This window comes from Ornithodoros turicata, chromosome 2 (assembly GCF_037126465.1).
Source record: "Ornithodoros turicata isolate Travis chromosome 2, ASM3712646v1, whole genome shotgun sequence".
In the NCBI taxonomy this organism is placed as follows: Eukaryota; Metazoa; Arthropoda; class Arachnida; order Ixodida; family Argasidae; genus Ornithodoros; species Ornithodoros turicata.
The window spans coordinates 139,632,134-139,658,328 of record NC_088202.1 but is presented as its reverse complement, the minus strand read 5'-3'; the positions used below and the strand labels follow the sequence as shown (position 1 = coordinate 139,658,328).

Genomic DNA, 26,195 nt, shown 5'->3' with positions numbered 1-26,195 from the left:
AGCATCTTCGTCAAATTTAATACAAGCATTTGTTCATCGGCACCTGTGGAGATGCTGTTCTCCTTGGCGAATCTGATTGTACGGCCGAACAGAAGATGCCTAACAGAAGCAGTCTTCGAGGAATTTCTAATATTAAAATCGCCACGATAATCTAACAAATAAATGCTATTCTTTCTTGCTGATTTGTCCTTATGATCATAATTATTTCTGTAATTCCAGATGACATCTTCCTCACAGTATTTATGGTAGTAGTTACGGTATTTAAATACAGTATTTATATTTTGTATTTAAATACTCATGTTGAAAACTATTTATGAAGAGTATTTAAATACCCCTGTCAACAAAGTATTTTGTATTTATATTTAAATACTAAAAAAATGTATTTATGCCCATCCCTGACGCAATGTAACGGTTTACACATTGGCGCATTTGTCCTTTTCGTAGCTTGGGATCTTGGTGCTTCCACACAGGAGCGCATATGTAAAGAGACAGCAGCGACTCGGAGGGACGTCCGGGTTAGTCACGAACATTGCACAGGCGTCCGCTATAATAAAGAGAGACAAAAAGGGAATCATCTTAACCAAAAAGAGAAACCAATGAAAGAGTTATCGCACTACAACGTATAGGTCCTGACAAAACTTTACGGAACGCGCGAGCCTCTGTCCCTCGTCCGGTCTTTGGATGCTTATGCTTCACTGTGTGCCCCTAGCGATGGGCTCAAGCGCTCTGTGGATGGCCCGTTCACTTGATCAGAGGGGTGAGCGAATCGGATCTTGTCTGGCGTCTCGGATTTGTGAGAGGAGCAGCACACGCTAATATGGTGCCACCTTGACTCATCCTTGTTATCGCAACGATAACTGGAAGCTCTGGGTCAATCTTCCGATCACGTGGTGTCGTTGGGGAACGGTCCAAACCTTTTCGCGAGCGGATAGAAGTGATGCCGAAACTATCGGGGTGTGTCGCAACCAGCGCACTCGTCCACCCCTCTGAACGAGAGCTCCAGTCAAGCGCTTCCGCCTGCCGCTATGGTGTCGCACTGAAGAATACGCACGCCACTCTCGTGATCTTTGGTCCAGGCTTGTAAATGCAGAAAGGGGCACGTCCTCGAGTTTGAGGAACACATGCCATTCACCATTCATTGTACCATTCTCATTTGCTCATCTGTAAATGCAGCTATGGGCAAACTTGTCATCAAAAAAGCGTGCGCCACACAAAAGTGTAGACATAAAAGTACCTAGTCGGCTAAAGACAGCAGACTTCAGTGTTTGAAGATGAAGGCTCAGTTGTTGTTCTAATCTGTCATGGTCCAAAATGGCCGTTGCATGCGTTCGTTTTCGAACCAGAATGTAAGCCTTTACTTGCATAGTAGATTACACCATTCACTCGTCTTTTAGGTATATGTCTATGTGTGCAGCGGCAACCATGGCGGCCTTCTTTTTGTTACGTGTTAGCGCCGCGAAGCCACCGTGGCAATGAGCAGTGTACAGATATGGACAGATGGAGAGAGGACAGTAGGAAGGAGTGAGGAACAGGGGAGGGTTAGTATGCGTCCTGGGCCGACTTCGGAGGGACATTCCTCTGGAAAGTCATCGGAAAACCGAGCGACAGCACAGACGGTGGTAGGATTCGAACCCACCTCCTTCCAGTCTTCAGCACGGCCTTGGCTACCACCAATGAGAGGGACGCCTTAACCCCGCCCTGCCATGCCACTGGTATTTTGGTCACAGTTCGAGGTAACTCGTTACTTTAACCAAGTTCCTTTTTTTGTAACCTGTAACTTAACTCGGTACTTTTGCTCCGTGGCAACTTTCAGAGGAAGTCGTTCCTTTTTCAGGTAACTTTGTTAAGTAAGCTAAGTTAAGTTCCGAGTTACTTACCGAGTTAATTCGCTTTTCATTTAGGTGCACATATTTTCTTGCTTTCTCTCCGGTCCCTTCATGGCATATTTTTTGCCATGAAACGTGATATTCAGTCAATGACAGTATTTTGTTCAGGAAGTAAGAACCGCTGCCATTTAAATGAAGCTGAACCACTGTGCACCCACAGGGAGTAAGATGTAAAGCGTTCGAGTAGGCCTCTACCAGAGAAACGTCATCATGACATTGGTAGACAGACTGAAGCCGAAACAAATCGGAAGGAGAGGGCTGGGTTCCACGAACGGGCACTTGTTCTCTGCCTCCCGTTGAAAGAGAAGCAGGACCAAGGATACTGCGGGACGCGGCAAGGGTCGCGTCCCTTTAAGGGACCATATCGTAATCCCTTCAAGACCGTGGCTTTCAGGCGCGGCCTTGTTTACCTTTAGCTTCGAGCGTAGTTCAATTCTACCAAATTTGTGACGCTGTCGAACATTATTTACATTTTACATTTTGTCGAACATTTTACATTTACGCCATTTGTTTACAAACACAGAGATGTCTATTGTTGGACATAAACGAAAACGTTCTAATCGTGTTGTACTCCTCCGCAAACAACTAAAGGTCTAACTGAACTGCTCATGCGCACTGCACCTGCGTAATGATATTTTGTGTCCGAAGTAACTTGGAAGTAACTCGTTATTTTTTTAAGTAACTCAGTAACTGCGAGTTATATTTCAGGCTGAAGAACTTCGTTATTAACTTAAATACATTTTTCACACGGTAAGTTAACTTGTAACGAGTTCTTTTTGGCGGGTAACTTCTCAATCTATGATTTTGGTTATACGAACAGCGGTTGCTTTATTGGCCCTTCATGGGAAACTGTGAAGCCGTAATCATTTCTCTTGTCAACCCATTGTGTAGTAGTGCTACGCATGCATTCCATGAGAGTGCTAGAAGCGTTCAGGAACAAAGTGTACTCCATGTGCGCGTTACATAGTTTGCTGGCATGGTATTCTGAGTCGCATCAGAAAGGTACCGTGTTGTGGAGAGTGAGTTGAAGTAGAAGCATCATGTCGAGAGCTACCAATACTTCGAACCAAGACGGCTCTTCGTCTACTGGACGTCTACTGAACGAAGAAGAGTTTTTGTTCGTAATTTGATATCTCGCGACAGACTATACTTCGCAGGGCAGACGAACAACCGTCAATGTCCGAAATATCGGCAGCTTCTGACCCGAGGCTTTCTCTTCAATCGGTTGTCACCGGATTCGCCACTGGATTTTCCACTTTTCGATGCAGAGGGAAAAGCATCACTTACGGCTAATTGTAGGTAACATCGTGACGACGCACCGGCCACATTCAACATATGAAATCACGAAGTCAAAGAAGTCTGGATTGTCACCTGTAAATATGAAAGACGAAAAAGCAAATAAAAATCGTAATTATTAACACTGAGAGAGTCATGCCCTGCTTTCGGGGTTGTGCCGGCCACAGGACTGGGACGCATGTATGTAACTTTATATCGTCTACACACCACATACAGTGTAATAGTGCAATGACCTGTCGTGGCAACACACAAACCCTCAACCCAACAACCAAAATTTAGATGGTGCTGGCCATGACGTGTAGCCCGTACTGCATGCATGCAGACCTGAATGCGTGTTTTCGCTATGTTATCCATTTTATTGTTTGCACTTTCCCGAGCAGCACGATGCACTGAAATGATGATGGCTGTCACGTGTCTTGCAGTGCGGTGCCTCGTTTAGCAGATCGGTGTCCGTTAGAGTGAGGTTCCCTCCATGCCGCCCCGCGACCGACGACGCATCGGCTCTGCCGCTTTGGTTAGGTTTTTAGGCTTGCACGTTCTTTTGCGGGCTCGTAACAGGCCAGTGGTGAGGTGCTCGAGGTACTTTCCCGAACTTCCAGTCGCCTCACCTGGCGGTATCGTGCGAAACTTCCTGACCCGCACGTTGCATCACATGGCCCCCTCTGCCTTCTCATTGGCGTGGCTCGCCACGAACGTTTTCACCGTGAAAGATTATTTGATATTTATCACGTGCCTTTGAATTGTCTTGCGAGTGATCCCCGTATAGTGTCCAAACATCAAATGATAGCTGGTCTTAGCTTTCCTTCTGAGTTTTATATTACGTGATCACTACCTCCGTGTGTGTTAATAGCGTCCGTCTCCAACTTCAGTGCTGTACAGGTTTTCTTCATTTTTAATTGCACATTTCTTATAGTTTCACTCGTTCATTGTATGCGGCACTGTTCTTCACTGTTTCATTGTATAAACCACTGTTATTCACTCGTTTCATTGTACGTACCATCATATCAATGTAGTAAATTTTCGTAATGTATGAAAACTTCTACCGATGGTCCCCAGACTACAAAAGACCCTGCATCTTTCGTAAAATGTAATCGTGTTCTCGGAATCCTTGCCATTGTTATAGGATCTCTCAAGCTCTCCGAGATGCCCATTTTCGCTGAATTTGAATCGCCACCTTTCATATAACGAGTAAAGGAAGCAATATTCGCATCCGTCCGTTCATGTCATGGCTCGCTCGTCGATTGCGCGCACTCGGCAGAAACCCACGCACGTTTCTTTTTTTTTTTTTTCTCGGTTCTAACTGAGATCAAGAATCCAAGTAAAAATGCAGAGTGAAATGAACTGTACTCCATCGTTCCTGTTCAAGATCAAGCAGCGTCCCTCTCCGGCGTGCCCCTCCTGCTCCACCGACGCCGACACCCACCATTTACTCTTGACCTGCCCGAGATATGCCGCTCCTCGGACCGCACTCACGCACCGCCTATCTGCCCTGGGGCACAGACACCTCTCTCTGGCCACCCTCTACTGGGCCCCGTAGGGCAGAAGCAATGGGCTATTACCAGAGCGCTAATATGCTTCCTGGGTGACTCCTGGACTCCTGGACTGCCTCTGAGCGATCGTGTACTCATGCCCCCTGCTCCCCATGTGCCGCTTGCGTCTTTCTCCTTTTCTGGTTCTGTTTTATTTCCTTTTTTTACAAGGAATAGCAAGTCTGCTTCTGCCTCGCTGACCTTTCCTTTTTACCTACCTCTTTTTTTTTCGTAATAGACATATCCCCCTCCCCCCATCCTCTTCCCCAAAACTGTTCTCTTCGTCTTTCCTGCAGACGCTGTTGGTGCGGCAGCACAATAAGGACTCCATCCCATGCTTGCTTATTCACGGCAAGCCCCATCACCACCACCACCACCACCACCCGGGTCCATGTTTCACCTTGACCCATATCCCCGTATGGCAACACTCCGCTCGGCTCCTCATCTCTGGCGTTTGCATTTCCATCACCGAACGTGAAGAAACCTTAGATATTGCAAGACGTTCATGCAAGGTTCATGCAAGGTTATCATAATCGTGTCACTGTGTCAATACGCGAATAAAGTATCATCGAGTCCGTTACCATTTTAAAAAGTTAAAATCGCATCACATGCAATGGAAATTAGCGTTTTTTGTCTTGCTTCTGCTTTCTTTACAGCTATACGGTTCACTAACGTTTGATACACTGAGGTCGTACAATGGCCCACCTAAACCAAGAGCAGTGGGAGTTCCACGGAATCTGAGATACGCCTGGTGAACCATACACTCCAAGAAAAAAAAGGGAGTACTTTTACTCCATTTGGGGACTAAATGCATTGCCACAAAAAAATAGTTCCTCTCGGGAGTAAATGCACGGGAGCAAATGAATGTCACGGAGAGGAGACTGCATTTCACGCGCTGTTGTAAGAGTCCCAAGTACATAATGCGTGTGCTTGCATGAAAATACCTTGAACCGTATCAACCGAACGTCAACCATATGATATATCGAGTGATATAAAATCTTGCGCCATACATAGGGCACAATTTGTGAAGAAAGATGCTCTAACTGTTTCTTACTTTGTGTGGCAGGAAAATTGCTACGTTGTCTGAGTTATAGAGTCTTATGTCGTCCAAATTGACCAAGTGCACATATTTACGTAGACTGTTGCATTCAGGAGACAATTCGCGAAGTCTAGTGATACTTTGCAGTCCTGGGGAGTAAATGTCGAGACTAAATGTCTGGTTAGGGGACTAAAATGGGGAGTAACTGCAGACTAGGGGAGTAGAAGCTGCAATTACTCCCCGTTCTACTCCTTTTTTCTTAGAGTGTACGATGAGAAGTTGTACTTACTGTCATCCAGTGGGGCGCGCACAATGTTCGACACATTGTAGCATGGTGACCTGGCTAGTCGGAATATTGTTAGTCTCCGCGTTCTGAAACGCCAGACAAATCAAGAACGCTCGGTTACGCTTTCTTTCTCACTTACAACAACGCTTGACTGGTAACTGCTGGTAACTTCACAGCCTGATGCAAAGTTACCAGTTGCACACCATATTAACAGAAAAAGTTCCTGGAGGGGTGTACTTACGGTTTGCCATCTTTCAGGGAACGCATTTCGAACGGTGCCTCGCCGTTGTTTCCGAGGCAGAGTTGTCGGTTATGAGTGCATGGCGGGAGGAGCGGGTGCTCCAAGTTGGCGTATGACAGGTAATACGTTACCGGAGTCTTGAAGCACTGCAAGAGATAGCCAACGTGAGTACGTCGAGTGCGTGTGGTTTTCCGTTAGTTATGTTAGTTGTCTTCTTTTTCTCGCATTCATCCCCTAACGTGAAGGGAATATGAAATATTCCCACATTTTAATGCGTCAGCATTAGAAGGCTCGTGTCAAAGGAAAAACGGCGGTGTCGATGTGCGGACAGACGAGAAGGCAAAAGACGACGACAAAGACACCACTACCAACTGTGAGCAGCTTGAACGACAACAACGAAGACTGCGGGAAACGACGCTCCCTTCTTTTCGCGCCTTTTTGGCACATCGAGTGCCTCCTCACTCTGCTCCGCTCCGATGTTCCCCCGCTTAACTTGTGTCTCCACCGCGCCCGCCTGGAGCCAAGTCAAAGACCCATATCAAACAAACAAACAAACAAACAACAAGTCCATCCTGCGTCAACGGCTTGTATGTGGAGATTGTCGAGCACTTTTTCCTACCGTGTCCGCGCTATGCCTTAATTCGCCGGCAATTTCTTTTTTTGCTCTTTTCCGCGCTTACTGTATCGCTACCTCCCTTCCCGCCATCCTTTCGTTTGGCCGCTGTTCCGTCAACACTGCACCCCCTGCCACTCTTCACGCTGTGATTTCGTTCATCTCGGCATCGCTTCTAGTCGCCTAGGCTTCTCCATCTGATCTGTCCCACAATGACCCGTGGTCAATCGCCTTTGGGCCACTTCCTCTTGGCTCTCATTCACTCACTCGCAACAAGCGATTGGTGTTATCTTTTTTGACTCAGGCTGCGACTGCGACTTTAGACTCTCAGAGAATGCGATGGATCCTGATGTGCCCATCCAAATCAAGGGCGTCTCCTACATGACTGGGGGCAGACGTCCGGGAAACCGAAAGGCCGGAGTTGCCATCTGCGCTAAGGATGGCATCAGCGTTACAGAGATTCGCAGCAACGTTCACGAATACGGTGAGCCTTGTGCCGTACGCCTTCCCAGAGATCTCAACGTCGTTACTGTGTACATCCAGCCAGGGATTACACACGGGCAAGCCGCTGTGAACCACACGATGGACTCCGTTATGCTTACTCAGGAATTTGGTCGTCGTGGTAGGAGACTTCAACGCGATATCCCGAACGGCACAGTGTACTGAAAGTCGAGTGCAATAGGGGTGGACGGGTAGGTGGAAGGCCTTGAACAGACTTGTGAAACTAAAGAACATTGATAAGACACATACCGTCCACCCCTATTGCACTCGACTTTCAGTACATTTTGCCGCTTGGATGTGAAAGGCTTCCAGTCTCACAAGATAACACGAACCCTAAAACGCAAAACGAGGAAGGAAAAGAAAGAACCAGAGATAAGGCACAAAAGAGAAAAGAGGAAGCAAAAGAGTGAACCAAAAAGAAAAGGGAAAGAAAAGAAGGAACCAGAAAAAGAAGCAAAAGAGAAAGGAGGAAGCACAACAAGCAATCAAAGAAAACAAGCAAAATAGAGAGAAGGAAGCACAAAAACGAACCAAAATGTTTATGCTAACGCATTTCCAAAGGATCCACCAATGGACCTTCCTAAATTTTGTTTTTTTTATATTCTTCCTGACGAGCAACTCGCGATGCAATGAGATGCACTCGAGATGACGTGATGCGAAGGAAGAGATGCTGAGAAATCGCACTCCACCAACCGTAATGATGAGAGTGTTCTCGGAGAGGTACAAAGGACGAACACCCAGCGCAGCCAGTTCGAAAAAGTTGCCCATGACGATGAGGACGGTGACACATCTTCTTCCTAATAGTAAAAAATCTACTTGCCCTAAAATTATGGGGTCAACAGTGTTTATCTTCGGCTAACTTTTGCCATGATGTAGAAGCATGTTGATCTTTTTTTTTTTTTTGTTCAAGAATTTTCTGAACTTTCTTTTGAACTCCGAAATCCGCAGAGGGAACGTTTGCGTTTCTATTCTCCTTCTCTCTCTCTCCTTTTTTTTTTTTAAGGAACAGAAAGCGCGTACCTGGCTTACCCCATTCCATCAGAAAATACATTCCCCATGTACCAATGGTAACAACTGAAAAAAAAAAGAAATTAAATAGCTATAAACAGACTTACTGGATATTGTATTTGCGATTAATCTACTTGCCAATATATTTACGGTCAAACCTCGATTTGCGAATTCCTTCCCTTTACGAACGATCGGAAGCGAACGGATCGTGCTCCGAAACGTTCGGGAAGGTTCTCGCGCCCGCAGGATAATCAGTACTAGATATTGCGCATGCGCACAGCGCCGGTCTCTCCCAACCGATTGTACCACTCCTTCCTGAACCAGTTCCCGGAAACTCCCACACATTCCAGACAGGTACCCATTCTACAACCAGCGCCAAAACACAGTACAAAGAGAAACGTGACAACACAACGCTGACACAACGCAACACAAACATCAGCGTTGTGTTGTCGTGTTTCTCTTTGTACTGTGTTTTGGTACTGGTTGTTGATTGGATGTATATACCAAGTACCCCAGGTTTCCGTTTTAAGTCAAGGAAGATTCCACGTACGAAGACGCCCGTCCTTCAACTCTCAATAACTTCCGCCATATTGCTGCTTCTCTCTCTTCTATTTTTGACGAAGGATATGGCGTCAAATGTATCGTTGCAGTTTTGCTCTCCGGTTCACGAAAACGCTTTTTAGCCTGGCTCCGACGGACTCCTTGCCGCTCCACCACGAACCGACCGACCGATCGAACGGTCGACCATATGCAGCGCGTCGGTTCCCGGGAGCTCCCCACAAACGTCACACAATTCCCGAACTTCTTTTTTATGCTCCTCCTCAAAATCCTCCTCCTCCTTTTTGGAATGGGGTAGGGTCCTGCACTCAACGCAGGGAAACATCCCACATCATCATCATTATCCATTCATCTATGTTGTTGTTGTTGTTGTTGTTGTAGTCCTCTTCAAAACCATAGTGTCTTGCTACAGAATACACCTTAATTTTTCATGCTTGATCGGGAGTACATATTTATTAAGGCGAGAGCTTTATCGGTCCAGCTGTCGTATAGGTCCGTCCGTATAGCTTTAGAGGACCACGCGATGATCTCCAGATCAAAAATATAACGATGTTCCTATAGCACTGTTGATAGTCCAGTTGTTGGTAACGTGACATTGTAGATATTATGCAGGAAAAAGACAGGGGCACACATGGAGGAAGACACAACACGATCACTGCAAACTCACAACTGTAGATTTATTCACCTTTCACGTTGTTCTCCTTAATAAACAAATAATAAATCTTCCGTTGTGAGTTTTCGGTCACCGTGTTGCGTCTTCCTCTATGTGTGCCCCTGTCTTTTTGCTGCATAATATCGTCCCTATAGTCGTAGATAACGTTGCCCCGCGTCTATAGTTGCGATTGGTGCAATGAACAAAGATAGAGTCATTTTCTTACATCTACTTACTTCTCCAATGTCTTGATACTCCTCGAGGATTGGATTGATTGAAGCCAGCGAGCCCGGCGCGCTCAGTAGCGCGCAGAGTAGCGCGAAAGGGTAAGCCACCGATCGCATGGTATATAGGTTGGAGTTTTGAGTGTTCAGCACAGATTTTATATTTGCTTTCTGGGAGGGAGGAAGCAACACGTGCCGCTCAGGTGTAGATAACTGAGCAAAAACCTGTTTTACCGACCTGGCACGTCCTCGTGATTTTAGGTCAGTGCTGTCGCTGCTTCCCAAGCACAGAAAGTTCCAGTACACAGGGGATGGTTGGCAGGTAACCTATCAGTGCGGTGCTTGATTTCGCAGAGCTGCCCATGAAAACAAACAATATTAATCTACCCGGCCACCCCTATGCACCCGCGCTTTTGGTACGCTGCGCTACTTGGGTTCTCGTTCCAGCTGCGCTCTATTTAAAAGACCGCGTGCCAGGGAAGCATGAAACAACGAGCTGTTGTGCGTGTGATATCGTAGTTTCGCTTCTGCCCTACTTTGTGTTGCCCAGCTACATACGCCTCTGGAATGCGCAGACAGATATCATTGATGATTCCCGCATACTCGCGATGTCAGTCGTCTTCCAGCATCTACAGCAAAGTGATGATCATTGGAGTTTTCATGACGCACAGACAGCAACCCTATAGTAGCACGCGTTGTCGTCGCGACCTTGAAGAAACATTGCCAGTGTTGTCCAATGTGGAGGAACGTTTTGCAACATTCGTTAACATTAATATTAATATTGTCAAAAGTGGGCCCGCGGTACTGTCTATTTTACGATGTTCCTGCAACGTGGCAGTGCAATGTTTCTCCAATGTTGCTAGGGAACAGTGTCGGAACGTTCTTCAGTCACCTTCGAGCAACATTACTCATCTATGCACCTGACTGCCCTATAGTCCCACAGTATTTTGCAAGACCGTAGTAAAAATTATTACATCAAACATTCCACAAACGTGGGTACTGCCAGCGTGAATTTTTTTTTCAGCAAAGGTGCTGGAGAACATTTCCACAACATTGAGACAACTTCGCACCCAATTCCTTCAATACAAAAAAAAAATATATATATATATATATATATGGAGGTAACGTTTGTGCTATGTTGCTGGAAAATTGAGACAGCGTCACGGCTATATTCCGTAAGAGCAAACAAAACATGAAGGCAACATTTGTGTTATGCTGCTGCAGCATTGAGGCAACGTTGTAGCGAAATCCTCCCAATACCAATACAGTATTGAGGCAATGTGTTATGCTGCTGCAACACATTGAGACAGCACCACGGCTATTTTCCATCAAAGTAAATAAAATATGGAACTAACATTGGTGCCATGTTTCTGCCACGTAGACAACGTTACAGAAATATTTCTCCAACGCAAATGTAACGTGGAGGCAGTATTTGCGTTGTATTTCTTCAACACTGGGATGAAATTACAGCCACATTAGCTCAGTGCAAATGCAATACCAAGCCAATATATGTCTTACGTTCCTGCAACGCAGACGCAGCGTTACACCCACAATGTCAGGGATTTGCAGGGTATACTTGAGTCCTTATAGATAGACGGGTTAATTACAAGGATGCATCATGCAGCATCTGAAGGGAACGTTCAGAACTTCTATAGCCGATCACTGTCCCCCAAGCCTTCTAGCTCGAATTTGTACTCTTTGGAGTCTTCTGGCTACACCGCTCCAGTATCGACTTAGACTCACCCTTGTTTCCGTTGCTCGGGCCCGTTAAAACACGGTCAAGCCGGCAAGACCTCCGTGTACAATTGAGTAGATGCTCGCGTTCGAGCATTTATTTTCTGGGCGGAACATAGCTGCAAAAATAATACGATTTTCACTGAACCATACAAATGCCAATAAACGCCCCCGAATTAGGTAGAACGAAATTGCCGAAAATCACAAACCCTAGTCATAATGCAGTGGAAACGTCCTTAGCCTTGCCTCAGCATTATGTATATGTTGAGGAATATCGCTGTAACAGTGTCACAATATGGTGGAAACATGGCGGAAATGTTGCCTCAACATTGCATTTGTATTTGGGAAACATGGTTTGGATGGTGTCACAATGTTGCGGAAATATTTTCCAGCACTGTTGCTGCAACAGATTTTTAAGAGGACATTACCAGCGCGTTTGCAGCATTCGAGTAAAATATTACCGCAACGTTCCGGTAACATATTATGCTGCAGGGCACGGCGAGTGATAACAGTGGTGAGCTTCACGACATGATGCGTTGAACCCTTTGCAGCACAATGTACTGAAAGTCGGGTGCAGTGGGGGTGGACACTTAGGTGGAATGTCTTGAACAGACCCATGAAACAAGAGAACACTCTTAAGACACATACTGTCCACCTCCATTGCACCCGACATTCAGTGCATTGTGCTGCTTGGGACCGTTGCACACAATAAGACCCTTATTACTTCTGATTTGGGGAAAGCGCAGGGCACACGTCTTTCTGTGACAAGGAAAAGGCACGCCTTTCCGAAACAACCCCATCGAAAGAAGAGCGACCCCTCGCCCCCACTCCACTCCCAGCCAGTTTAAAGCAAGGTGTTATACTCACTGATCTCTATAGTATAGGCTGGATCGCGCATAGGGTGCTCCACAGCGTGGTCACCGGCCGCCATATTGGTGGGCCCAACGCATTCTGTCGTCTGCATTTAGTTCAAGCGGGGCTGCCCGTATTTTTAAGAATTTACTTTAAACTAAAGGGCGTGTCATGCCAGTTTGTTGCAGCTTTGAGTACACTTCACACGGACAGAGAAAGAGGGATAATTTTTCACAGGTAAGCTCTTTATTTTGAGGAAAAGTCTGTTTATTCGTATCGCATGCATCTGACAACTCGGACTTGTTTGCATTCCTACTTCGCTGGTGCCATTACGTACTGAGAAAGTATGTGTGGCTGCTCCTACAAATCTCACGACCATGTATTTTCTATAAACAATGCGCTTGTGCTTGCAGGTTTCCCTCACAGTCGCTCAGCTGTGCAGAAGAAGCGGATGCAGAACCTGCGCCAATATGCCAAGTTGTTCCACTGTTCTTTTAATTTGTGAGGTACGGTGGAAGTAAATAAACTGCTGTGTTAACCTCGTATGTGCAGTCGCTCCTACAGCGTGTGTGATAAGTCATGCATGTGCATGCTCTTCGTGCACAGCGCTTCGAATTTCTGTAATGAAATACGCTGACAACTGAACAACTGCAAAGCACTCGTGACAATAATGTTATTGTAAGATGAGGAATGAGGAGTTTCATCGCCAGGGTCTATACTCCACCCCATTGCTGGTGGTGATGTGGTGAATAAAATAATGAGCCTCTTCAGAATAAGGATCGAGGTCTTATCGCAGAACACACACAGAGACACTCTTAGAACATAATACGATAATGGGAAAAGTCGAACGGGAACCGTACAATACCAAACCATAATAACGAACGAGAACCGCGGAACACCACACGAAAACCGAACAACAAACAAAACACATAAAAACGGAAGTACCTTACAATAACAAACAGTGTGAAACCTTTCGGAGCAATAATTAATTTTATAGGTTGACATTCACCAAATTCACCTTCATGCGTATGCGCCTTGTGCACGACAGTTACGACCCCCTATTCGGAACACAGGCAGCGGAGAAGAAATAGAAGGCAATCACCATTAAAAACTACAGGAACACGGCTGAAGCAGGTTTGGAATACATCAGCACACTGATTCCTAAGAAATATGCCTGCGAATCGGAAATGACGAGCGTTTAAAGCGCAATAAATACTCCAAATCAAATCGCTCCCATTGTTTCCTATGGGAGCAGCCGGCGCCAGTGGGCCCTCCAACATGGCCGCCGGTTGCCGCACCACTCTCCCACGCGCCCCTCTCCTATGCGCGGTCCAGCCTTTATACATAGAGATCAGTGGTTATACTGTCCAGAAAGTGCAGATCTGCCTATGGTTATCATCTCTAGTAGAGGTCCAACCTATCCTACAACTTAAAGTTGTGAAGAGCCACTCGAAGAATTTGAGGCCACCCCCACCCCCCACCCCCAAGGTGGGGCCCCCGTAAATTCTTAAGAGTCGTGGCACATTTGGAAAGATAAGCAGTGTACTAGTTAATCCACAACACAAAGGCAATGTGTCATGACATAATTGCACTACCAATAAGCAGAACCACATTTACTTTTCAAACCATGACCAATCAAAGAGGCACCGTTCTGCGCAGCTCCTTCTTCACTTTTCATGTTTCCGACTGGTTCAATTTTTACGGCTCACTTGTGAAGGAAAATGTTGGGCGCCTACTTATTCACATCTTCGTCCTATAGAGCTACATAGCTAGGCTGCTTCATTCCTGTTTCATTCTCCCGTGTGGTGCCTTGTCTCTAAAGAGTAGACGCCACAGCACATGCGTGGGGCACTCGCCGCCGCGCTGACAAGAACAACTGCGCTACAATGTGTTAAAATGACGCTGAAGGTATACTTACTGTATGTCCTCATTTGACTGCTAGGTGAAAATTTCTTAAATCCATGATAGGTACACGTGATGATGATACCAATGTGTCTTCATTTGGGGATTGAGAGGGACACCTATATGCTGACTTCTTTTATGCCCGAACTGGTTACTGCTATTATTTTTTATGGTTCTGCTTTTGTTCGGGTTCAACAGTGTCATGAAAATCTTGGTTCGGATTCGTTTCCAGGAAAAATAATGTTTTGGGTACAGTTTTCAGTTCGGGTTCGGTTCAACACCCTGCCGTGATGTTACATGTAAGGTTTGTCTGCGCAGTGTGACAACATGTTGCATATGTCGCAATGTAGGAATGTGGATAATTTGGACACCTGGGGTACTTTTGTCTTGCAGAGATCGCCGGAAATCGCTTGGTTATCGCAAAAAGTGTGTGTGAAAGGTGCAGTGATAGGAGGAAGGAAAAAGATTTCATAAATTACTTATGGCAGAAGCTCCCTATGAATAAATGTCGTTGATCGCATAGCAGAGATAAAACAAACAGACAAAATACCCTTCGAGTGTCAATGTATTTCCGACACCTGAGAAGGATGTGTTGTGCATCCTCTACATCACGAGACTCACTGCAGTTCAGAGAGTCACGCTCACCCAGTTTGAAGAGAGGACGTGCGCTGCACGCTACAGTGAGCCATAAATAACGGCCGTCATTTGTCTTGTGAAGTAAGGTGGTACTCGAAAGCATAACTCTGGGTCGACCTTGTAAAGAAGTGAATCCTGAGCGGGTCCGATTAGCCAGGAGGTGCTGCACATTTGTTGCTCGAGTTCGCTCAGCATTCACCCCGCATCACCATTGGTCAAATAAATGGGCACCTGTTGGACGTGCCTGAGTTGAAGCGCTCGCAGCACGGTTCGCAGCCTCATATCGCTTCAAGCACCACAGTGATTTTGGATCCACTGCAATTGGATGATGTAACCTTTTAAAACTGCAGTATGGTATGTGCGCAAGAAATCTTGTACAGTTGATGCCAGAGACCCCATCGTGAACATGGAAGCTGGAGTGTGTAATGCACACTTTGAGTCACTATTTATGATACAACGGGCAACAGAATGAAGTGAGTTGATAAAACTTAGAGCTAACAGGACTCCATGAAGATCAGCGGTAGAAATAGAGGAGACGTGAGATATCCGTGCCGCTCTTTCGATATTCGCCTCCGGGGTAGCAAGCACACACGAGGAGCTGGTTGACATTGTAGATGTAATATCTGCATCCTGCCTGCAGTGCTGTTCAATAGCTCAAGATTGGACTTGTAGAGAACATGCATCGGCATACCCTTCTTTCCCAGAAGTCAAGGCACATTGATACTTAGGTTTCAGGAGGTTGTAGGACACACACTGGGGCATCTGGTAACGTTGTCTATGCTTCAGAATAAGACCACATTGTGCCTGAATAGCTCCAATGAAGGAAGAGTGGTAACACTGCCAATGCACGATACAGCTAAGAGCTATCGTTGTTGCTTCTTTGCACGTGGGCTGGATAGCTATTTCATGGCATGCTCTCTGTTCAGGATTTTTAAATGATAAAGTGGTTTTCAACGAGGATTGTCTCCCATTAATCTATCTCCTGTTAGCATGAAATTTGCAAATGAATGAGTTACTTAATTTTAGGCATAACCTGTCATCTTGTAGTTACACACCCTCTTCGAGAGCATGGCCGCATAACTCAACTGCAAAAACTACATCTCTGCTGCTGTCATCTCTTTTTTACAACAAATTTGTAAAGCATAAAAATTTAAAAGGTATCCCCTCTGTACACATAAATGTTCTGAGCCAGTGCTGTTGACATTGTTATATGCTCTCCTGACCATGTTGGAAGACTCTCAGCCGCTGTCGTGAGCAGACAAAAATGGACCTTGGAGGAGCAACGTTGCCAGAGGGGTGGCATACAACGCGCACACTGTGACATATTGGTTCTCAAAATTTAGCATGCCTTAGGCAGCATTCTGAAGACAGGAGATTTATTTTGTAGTTTCAAGTTTTAAGCTTCACGTGGGCGAAACGCACGTAAACTGCTTGCAGACCTGAATAGAATGTAATGGTTTACGCGCTGGCACACTTGTCCTTTTCGTAGTTTGGGATCTTGGTGCTTCCACACAAGAGCGCATATGTAAAGAGACAGCAGCGACTCGGAGGGACGTCCGGGTTATTCACGGACATTGCACAGGCGTCCGCTATAATAAAAAGAGACAAAAAGGAACCATCTTAACCTAAAAAACAAACCAATGAAGTAACCGCGCGTCTAATTCACAAACGGACAATGTACAGGTTTGGACAGAACTTCACGGAACACGTGCACGTCTGTCCGGTCTTTGGCTTTATGCTTCACTATGTACCCCTGGTGGTGGGCAGAAGCGCTCGGTGGATGGCCCGTTGACTTGATCAGACTGGTGAGTGAATCAGGCCTCGTCTGCCGTCTCGGCTTTGTAATAAGAGCAGCACACGCTAATACAGTGACACAATGACCCACCCTTGTTATTGCAACGATATTGGGAGGCTCTGTGTCAAGCTTCCGATCATGTGGTGTCATTGGGGAACAGTCCAAACCTGTTCGTGAGCGTGTAGAAGTGATGCTAAAACTACAGTGGTGTGTCGCAACCAGCGCACTCGTTCACCTTTCTGAAAGAGTTAACGAGCTCCAGTCAAGCGCTTCCGCCTGCTGCTATGGTGTCGCGCTGAAGAAGACGCACGCCGCTGTCATGTTCCGTAAACTTTTGTTCAGGCCTGTAAATGCAGAAAGAGGTGTTTCCTTGAGTTTCAGGAACACATACCATTCACTACTCATTGTACATACCTTGTCACATTCCCATGTGCTCATCTGTAAATGTATTTATGGACAAACCTCTCAAAAAAAAAAATAAGAAAAGAACATGCGCTACACAAAAGTAAAGTACCTAGCCGGCTAAGACAGCCGACTTCAGTGTTTGAGGGTGAAGGCTCAGTTGTTAAGTAATGATAATGGTGCCATGATGTTACACGTAAGAGTGTTACAAATGTGTCGCGGCCCAAAATGACCGTGGCATGACTTCGTTTTCGAGCCAGAATGTAAGCTTTTACTTGCACAGTAAATTTCCCCATTCGCTCATCTTTTGCGTATGCCCAGTGCAGCGGCAACCATCACGTCCTTAAATATCATGTGTGTTTTTTTTTCTTCTTTTTTTTATTATGTGTTACCGCCACGAAGCCACTGCAGCAATAGGCGGCGTGCCGATATGGACAGATGGGGAGAGGACAGCAGGAAGGAGTGGGGGGGCTAGAATGCGTCCTGGGCCAGCTTCAGAGGTAATTGTGCGACATCCTTTTGGAAAGTCTTCGGAAAACCCAGGGGAAACCCCAGACAGCACAGCGCACCACCTCCCAGTCTTCAGGACCACCTTGACTACCACCAACGTGACGCCGTACGGACATGCCGCTGGTATTTCGGATGTAAGAACAGTGGTTCCCCTATTGGCCCTTCATGGGAAACTGTGAAGCCGTATCATTTCTCTTGTCAACCTCTTCTGTAGTAATGCTTCGAATGCATTCCATGAGAGTGCTAGTAGCACAAAGTGTGCTCCATGTGCGAATTACACAGTTTTCTCCTAGGGTATCAAGAATCGCATCGGAAAGGTACTGTGTTCTAGAGAGGGAGTTGAAGTATTAGCACCATGTTGAGAACTAGGAACATTCCGAGCAAAGAAGGTTATTCGCCTACTGGACGAAGAAGAGTTTCCTTCGAAACATTGCTATCTCCAGATGGACTATACTTTGCCCGATTGACGAACAAACGTCTCTGTCCGAAATATTGACAGCTGCTGACCCGAAGACTGTGCTTCAATCGATTTTCACTGGATCGCTGGATTTTCTCATTTTTGATCTAAAGAGAAAAGCGTCACTTACGGCTAATTGTAGGTAACACCGAGACGGCGCACTGGCCACATTCAATATATGCAATCACGAAGTCATAGTGCTGTGGCATGTCACCTGTAAATAAGAAAGACAAGACAGCGAATAGAAATAATGCTTGTTAACACTGAGAGACACTCCCTGCTTTCGGGGTTGTGCTGGCCAATGGACTGGCACGCATCTATGTTACTTTATGTCGCCTACACATCATATAAGGAGTGTAATAGTGCTACGCCCTTTCCAGGCAACACCCAAACCCTACACCCAACTCAACCCAACCTAACACCCGATATCTGGATGGTGCTCCATGACGTGTGCATGCATGAAGACCTGAATGCAGGTTTTCGCCATTTTATGTCTTTTATTGTTTGCACTTTTGCGAGCAGCACGATACACCGAGTATTCAAATATATGATGGTGGCTGGCACGTATCTTGTAATGCGGCACTTCGTTTGGCAGATCTGCCCGTCCACCCCTATACGCTCGCACTTTCAGTTCATTGTGCCTGCTTGGGTTCCCTTGCATCTCTCACTGAATCTCGGGACGTGACATGTGACAAGACTGCTTCGTTCTCCTCGGTGTGCCGGCCTCGTTGGCTCAGTCAGTAGCGTGTACGCCTGCTGATAAAAAAATCGCGGCCGAGGACGGTATCAACTTGACGGAATGGTACAAACTCCTCAGCTCCTCCACGAGGGACGTTAAATGTGGCGTGCCGTGTGCGGAGATTTCTGCGCACGTTAAAGAACCCTCAGGTGGGCAAGATTAATCCACACACCCGACCACTGTGGCGTCGCTCATGATCACACTTGTCACGTGATGTAAATCAAACATTTCCCTGGATGCATTCCTAACATACCAAAACGCTCTTGTCTCGCGCGACTGCTTCCCAGTGACAGTAACTTTGAACATTGGCAGCTTATGATGTCACCTGTGATACCAAAACCCTGGCGTCTTATGCTTGTTGTCAGTCTTCCATTGCAGAGGACCATCCTTCCTTATTATAATAGCAATTTTGTTTTGTATGCAAACGAAGCATCGTCTCGCCGGAAATTAATCGTCAGGGCGACTCTCACTCAGTGCGGACGAGGCCCATGCCCGCCTTCGAAACCTGCATCTTCCATTCCGAAGTAGTCAAGTGTTCATCGACCTCTCTTGTCCATCACGCGACGTGGCCAGCCCATGGGAGGCCTCGCCTACCCTCGGGCGCCACTTTTGGATGTGTCCTACACGCACACACACACACACACACACAAATAGAGATACGATGATGAGATGGGGCTGATGCCGGCCAGCAGGCTGGGCGCTGCCCCAGTGCCACTTGTACGTGATGAGAGATGATGATGGATATGATAAGGGGTCCGGTAATCAAAGCAGGGTGGAGAGGCCTGTTGATGACAAGAAGTCCTAGAGGTGACGCAGACCTTGGCGTGTATGAGCTGGACTGGACCATGGGCCCAGCACCTTGCCTATGGTAAAGGGGCGATGATCGATCGCATGCAGTTCGTGCTGCAATATCGCACGCTCCCGCTGGTAGTCCGGGCAGTCCATAAGTAGGTGGTGCAGGTCTGCACGCACACTGCATGCCGCACAAAGGTCCGAGGGCGCACGGCCAAGACGCTGCCTCATAACTGGTGTATGCAACATTCAGCCGCATGCGGTGAAGCAGGGATGCGTGGTGTCGCGGAAGGCGATGAGGAAGCGACAGTGAAAGAGAAGGATCCACTGCGTGGAGCAGAGAGTAGGGTGTAATGTCATGCAGCCACGCAACTACACGCAACTTTTCTTGTTGCCCCTCTATCCAAGAACAAATGCTACGCCACATATTTTACGAATGCAGGGTTTCAAAATATTTCTGGTCTCGAATTGCCCACTGTCTCTCGTTGCGATGTCCGTTCGAGTGAGGTTCCCTCCGTGCTGCTCCGCGACCGGCAACGCATCGGCTTTGCCGCTTGGTTAAGTTTTTAGGCTTGCACGTTCTTATGCGGGCTCGCAACAGGGCAGTGGTGAGACGTGCGCGGTTCCTTCCGGTCCTGGCAGCAGTCGCCTCACTTGGCAACGAGGTGCGAAACTTCCTGACCCGCGAGTTGCACCACATGTAGTCCCCTCTGCCTTCTCATTGGCGTGGCTGGCCACGAGTGTTTCCATCGTGAAAGTGTTCTTTAATATTTTTCACGCACAGTTCAATTGTCTTGCGAGTGATCCGCGTGCAGTGTTTAAACATGAAATGATAGATAGTCTTGGCTTTCCTTCCGAGTTCTATATTATGTGATCACTACCTCTGTGTGTTAATAGCGTCAGTCCGCAATTTTAGTACTGTACAGGTTTGGTTTTCTTCGTTTTTAATTGCACATTTCTCATAATTTGACTGGTTCACTGTATAGCACTGTTCTTCGCTGTTTCATTGTACATACATATGTGGCAACAACAAGAACGACAACAGCAAATGAAGGAAAAGTGATGATAACATGGAATGTATCACCGTGGGTATAGGTGGGGCAACATCAGACAGAAATTTGCAATTTAATATGAGTTTTTTTTATTCTTATATATTAAAAGAAACTAGCCATAGGCATAATCTCAGTGGTCTAGGGCTTTTGACCTGTAAATGCAGAACGGATGTAGTAGGTCTAAAATAAGCACAGAACAAGAAATTGAAATTCAAGTAATGCAGTTTGTCGCATAGTACTGCCTTGCCTCAACCTTCGTGGCAAAACGAGACATCACGTTGGGCAAGATGGCAGACTCGGTGGTAATGAACTATACAAACTATTTTTTTGTAATCCAAGCAGACAAAGTAAAGCTGGTAGGCCCCTACGCAACCTCTTTGAACCTAACACCCATAAAACCTATAATACCACATTCGCCACAAATATAACGTAACCAATATAAAACCACAATAAAAGTCCACAGTTCTTTGCAAACAAGGCACCACCAGTCTGATGTATCGCTGGCCGCCAGACTTGTTCGCGTTGCTCGAAAAAAGTAATTGATTACCGTTACCGTTACTTCTACAGAAAAAGTAATTGATTACCGTTACCGTTACTTCTACTGAAAAAGTAATTGATTACCGTTACCATTACTTCTGCGGAAAAAGTACTTGATTACCATTACCAATTACTAGACTCCACATCTAACTGAGTAATGAATAGAAAAGTAACGCGTTATTCCGGTCATTACCCGCAGTCACGCAACCTATACCCGTCTTTGTGTACCTCAGGATAGAAAAAAAAGGCAACAGGTTCATCAGCGGAGCAGCTGAAATGACTCAAAAAACAAACACGCGTAGGACAAGTAGATCTGTGTGTCTACTGTATTTATCGCCCGGGAGGACGTTGTCCCGACTGTGGAAGAACATTACACGGGATTTCCCCGTGACTCACTAAACCTCCAGAGCTTCACGTACCACCACACTGGTGTAGGAAGAGATTAGGGAGAGAGACCCTGAAATTCCAGAACGTTATTACAATGACCTCCGCTTGCCATAGTGGGACAGTCCAACAAAAGCTGTCGGCACCAGGAACTTGACTTCGGGCATGCGGAACATCTGCAAGATAAGTTAATCTCCGCGAAAAAAGCAATCAATTACTGAGTAATCGATTACTCAGCAAAGTAACGATTAGTCCAAAAATTACTTTGAGAGTAAAGTAACTGATTACTCCAAGAATTGCTAAAAAAATAATTGATTACAAGTAACGCAGTTACTGCTGGTCGCTCGCTTTTGCTTGCGCTCCCGCTTTGCTGGGAATATCCTAGGAAACAGAAAAACTTGCTTGAAAATCACAGGCAATATGGAAAAGAGAAATATATGAAGAACGAGCATCGAGACACGTATAGTTGACCTACTAGGTCCTAAATTACACTAAATTTGATTTACATTAAATTGTCGCGTTCAGCACCGTGCATATTATCGGATAGATTATTTTTTTCTTTTGAACATCGCGTAACCAAGAATGCTCATATTTTGCGTATATCGACATGGATGAATAAAGAAATAGAATTTGGACTTACATTCATAGGATAAGCCAGCGAAAGGCTGCTGCACAGATGACAAGAAACTGGTCTACAGAGAATCGCGCCATTTTGCGGATCTTTACATTCCGGGAACAGCTAACCGAATATTTGCTCTTCAACGTATTCACCAGTCCGGACAATTATCACGTCCAATAGAGCGAGCATGCAACGCCATCTGTGAGTAAAGCTTCAAGCGCATAGTGCAACGCCTCTGTGAGACAGGCGGCGTCGGGCAAAAGATGTCCCATCTTGCCCCGTGTCTCATCTTGCCCCACCTTACCCTACTACTATTATTCACTGGTCATCGCGTACATACCATTAGATCAACGTAATAAAATTTATTTATGGGTGAAAACTTCTCCCGCTGGTGCACACACTAAAAAATGCCCTGCATCTTCCGTAAAGTCTAATCGTTCTCTCGGAATCCTTGCCGTTTTTATGGTCTCTCTCAAGCTCCCCAAGGCGCCCATTTTCGCTGATTTCGAATTAATTGATTCTGCTTTCGTTGCAGCTACACGGCCCACTAACATTTGATACATTAAAACCGAACCACGTCCACCTAAAACAAGAGCAATTGGAGATCTGGGATATGGGTGGTGAACAATATGATGACAAGCTGTACTTACTTACATCCGGTGCGGCCCGCACAATGTTCGATACATTGTAGCATGGTGACTTGTCTAGACGGAGTATTGCTCGTCTCCACGTTCTGAAATGGCGGACAAATCAAGAACGATCGGTTACGCTTTCTTTCTGATTTACAACAATGCTTGACGCTGCGGCTCAAGACTTCACTGCCGGATGTCAAGTGACCTTGCACACCATATCAACAGAAAATGATCCTGGACGGATATACTTACGGTTTGCCATCTTTCAGAAACCGTAATTCGAACAGCGCCCCGCTTTCGTTTCCGGCGCAAAGTTGTCGGTTATGAGTGCATGGCAGGAGAAGCGGGTGTTCCATGTTGGTGTATAACATGTAATATGTTACTGGAGTCCTGAAGCACTGCAAAAGGATATCCAACGAGAATACGTCGATTGCGTTCAGTCTTTCGTTTTTTCTTTTCTTTGCCTTTCTGATAGCATTCATCTTGAAAGGACTATGGAATTTTTTTCATATTTTAATGCGTAAGCATTAGAAGGCTCATGTCAATGTAGAAACGGCGGTGTCGTTGTGCGGACAGACGGGAAGGCAAAAGACGGCGACAGAGACACCACTACCCACTGTGAGCAGCTCGAACGAAAACAACGAAGACATTGGGAAACGATACGCGACTCAGGCTGCGACTGCGACTTCAGACTCCCAGAGACTGCGATGGATCCTGACGTATCGATCCATCCCAATCAAGGGCTTATCCTATATCAATGGAGCCAAACGTCCTGGATATCGAATGGCCGGAGCTGCCATCTACGCTAAGGATGGTATCAGCATTATACCTCGGGAGATTCGCAGAAACGTTCACGAATACAGTGAGTTCTGCGCCTTCAGAGAGCCTTCCCAGAGATCTCAACGTCGTTGCTGTCTACCTCCAGGCAAGGATTACACACAGGCAAGCGGCAACCGCTGTAAACCACAAGATGGGCTGAGAGTGGGTCGTCGTGGTAGCAGGCTTCAGCACGATGTGAAAGACTCCTATCTAGAAGCTATCCTCTTGGTCTAGCCAACATATCATGGATCACCTGGGTTATCCCTGCGACATGGAAGGCAACTGTTGTTGTTCCTGTCCTCGGGCCTGGAAAACACACAAGCGCCATTGAATCCTTCCCTCCTATAAGCTTTACATCCTTACATTTACACCCTGCCTGCACCGCATATCTCACTACGTCTTGACCATCCCATGAAAGTCAGCCATCTCAATACTCGTATACTTCATAGTATTCGGAATCATTCTTTCCACTAAGCGACAGAGACTGGAATGGCCTTCCCGGAGCCCTCGTTCTCGTTAATGCTACCTTCATTTTTCGCGCTAACTTGTATGTTTTTCTTTTCCCACTGAATTGTCTAAATTGTACATTGTCTGTTCCATGTGTATATCCTGTTTCTTCTGTTGTCGCTCCTTCTCTTTTTTTCTTTTTTTGCCAGGTAATGTACCCTCATGTAATGCTCGCTTGGGACTTTGAGGTAATGACATAAATAAATAACGAGCTGCATGACCAGGATCGGGCAAAGTATGGTGCTAAACCGATTGCAAAGTTTCATCGGAAGCAGAAGCCCCTTCCTCATGTAATGGCAGGCTTTATGCGGGTACGCACCACTATAGACTGCATCACTCACATGGCGGCGGCGCACATTGAAGAAGAGCACGCCTGTGGGAACATCGCATTCTTGGACATAAAAGGAACATGTGACACCGTAAGCCACATGCACGTGCTAGGTGCTCTGTAGGAACGACAAGCCCATGGCCACATGCTGAGGTGACTTGCTGATTACTTATCAGACCGAGTAGTACTTATGCGCACAAGTGGAGCGCGCAGCAACACCCACACACTAGTTGCAGGAGTTCCGCAAGGAGGAGTACTTAGTCCAATTTTATTTAATCTCGTGCTCGTAGATCTCCCTAAGGTTCTGCCTCGAGGCGCGCATCTCAGCATGTATGCAGACTATATTCTATGCATTAGGATGTCCGGTAAACAATGGCCGGCGCTGCAAACCAAGTTTCAGTTAATGTAGCACAATACGTCACAGAACGCGGGATAGACATCTCCAAGGAATAAGACTATCTAAATTCCCTTCACCAGGAAGCGCCTCACAACGTTCACCCTGCACATGAATGGAACCAACTTAGTACGGGCGTCTCACCATCGCTTCCTCGGGATTACCCTTGACAGGTTATCCTGGAATGCCGAAGTCCCGAACATAAGAGATCGAGCTGACACTACGATTAACGTTCTCCGTTACCTCTGTGAGACACGATGGGGAGCTACATGCCACTCTATGCTTGGGCTTCACGGTTCTCTCATTCAACAGATGGTCGCATACCACTTACCCGTCCTTCATGGTCTATCTGCAACACCTGAAACTTACCACAGCGGATCCTGTCAAAGAGTGCGGAGCTTTTCCTCGAAGTACCAAGCGCTATACCGAACCAGCCTGCCTTGGCTGAAGCACGGGAATCAAACATACCGACACTCCGCATGACAGAAGCGCTTCGACACTGCAGTCGTCTTGTAACTCATAGGAGGCACCCTCCAATATATGCAATCCATCGCCGATCTCATTCGGGTACTCACCAGTGTGTTATGCCCCTCAGGCGCGAAATTATAGCCCATATATCCGACTTTGCGGTGGTGGTGCTCGTGAAAGGGCTCCACGTTGTCTGCCTCACTGAGGAGGGCAACGCCACAAGTGATGTCCCGGGGGAATATGCATCCTGGGCCGACTTCTAATGAAACTGTGCCGACATATGTCTGAAAGCGTCCCAGACAAACATCAACGTCCCGATGATATCAAATTTGGTCCTAACGTCCAGATCCATGATGGATGTCCACTGGACATTCCATGGATATGCAAAAATATCCATAAATGTCCTACATTCACCCACGAGCAACGTAGCAAGCGAGACATCTCCTGGATGTCCTCTAGATATATATTTCGGACGTGTCGCGAAACTCACAATGAGGCTAAGAGGTTTAAGACGTGCATTGTGGTCGCAACTAATATTAACTTCATGCCTAAAATTACATAACGTAATTTTTTGTTGCCCAATCTTAGCAGCTACGTTTAGTTTCGACTGGCGTCCTGAGAGAAATATTACACCAGTTTCATTAACTAAATACCTCCTCCACGTCGTAGGGAAACCCAGGAAAAAAACTGCGCCGACTGCGTGGACCACCGTGACCGTGACCACCGTGAACCCAGAGACGACCAATGGTGTGCATGGAAATAGACGACTATGTGCTCCTCAAGCCGGGCGACAATTTACCCTA

General features: G+C 46.3%; 1 protein-coding gene and 1 long non-coding RNA gene across 2 annotated transcripts in view; both read right to left on the bottom strand.

Annotated features, from left to right (window-relative positions):
- Positions 1-413: 413 nt before the first annotated feature.
- The window catches only part of LOC135385085 (uncharacterized), a 46,312-nt gene continuing 20,530 nt past the window's right edge, over positions 414-26,195 (bottom strand). The window contains exon 5 of the mRNA XM_064614261.1: positions 414-544. Within this exon, the coding sequence (XP_064470331.1) occupies positions 414-544 (131 nt within the window). The remainder of the gene's footprint in view (positions 545-26,195) is intronic.
- Positions 3,175-6,373, bottom strand: LOC135384159 (uncharacterized). The gene is made up of 3 exons (XR_010420272.1): positions 6,278-6,373; positions 6,040-6,122; positions 3,175-3,257 (listed from the first exon to the last, which is right to left on the bottom strand). It is a non-coding gene; the product is annotated as an uncharacterized LOC135384159 (long non-coding RNA).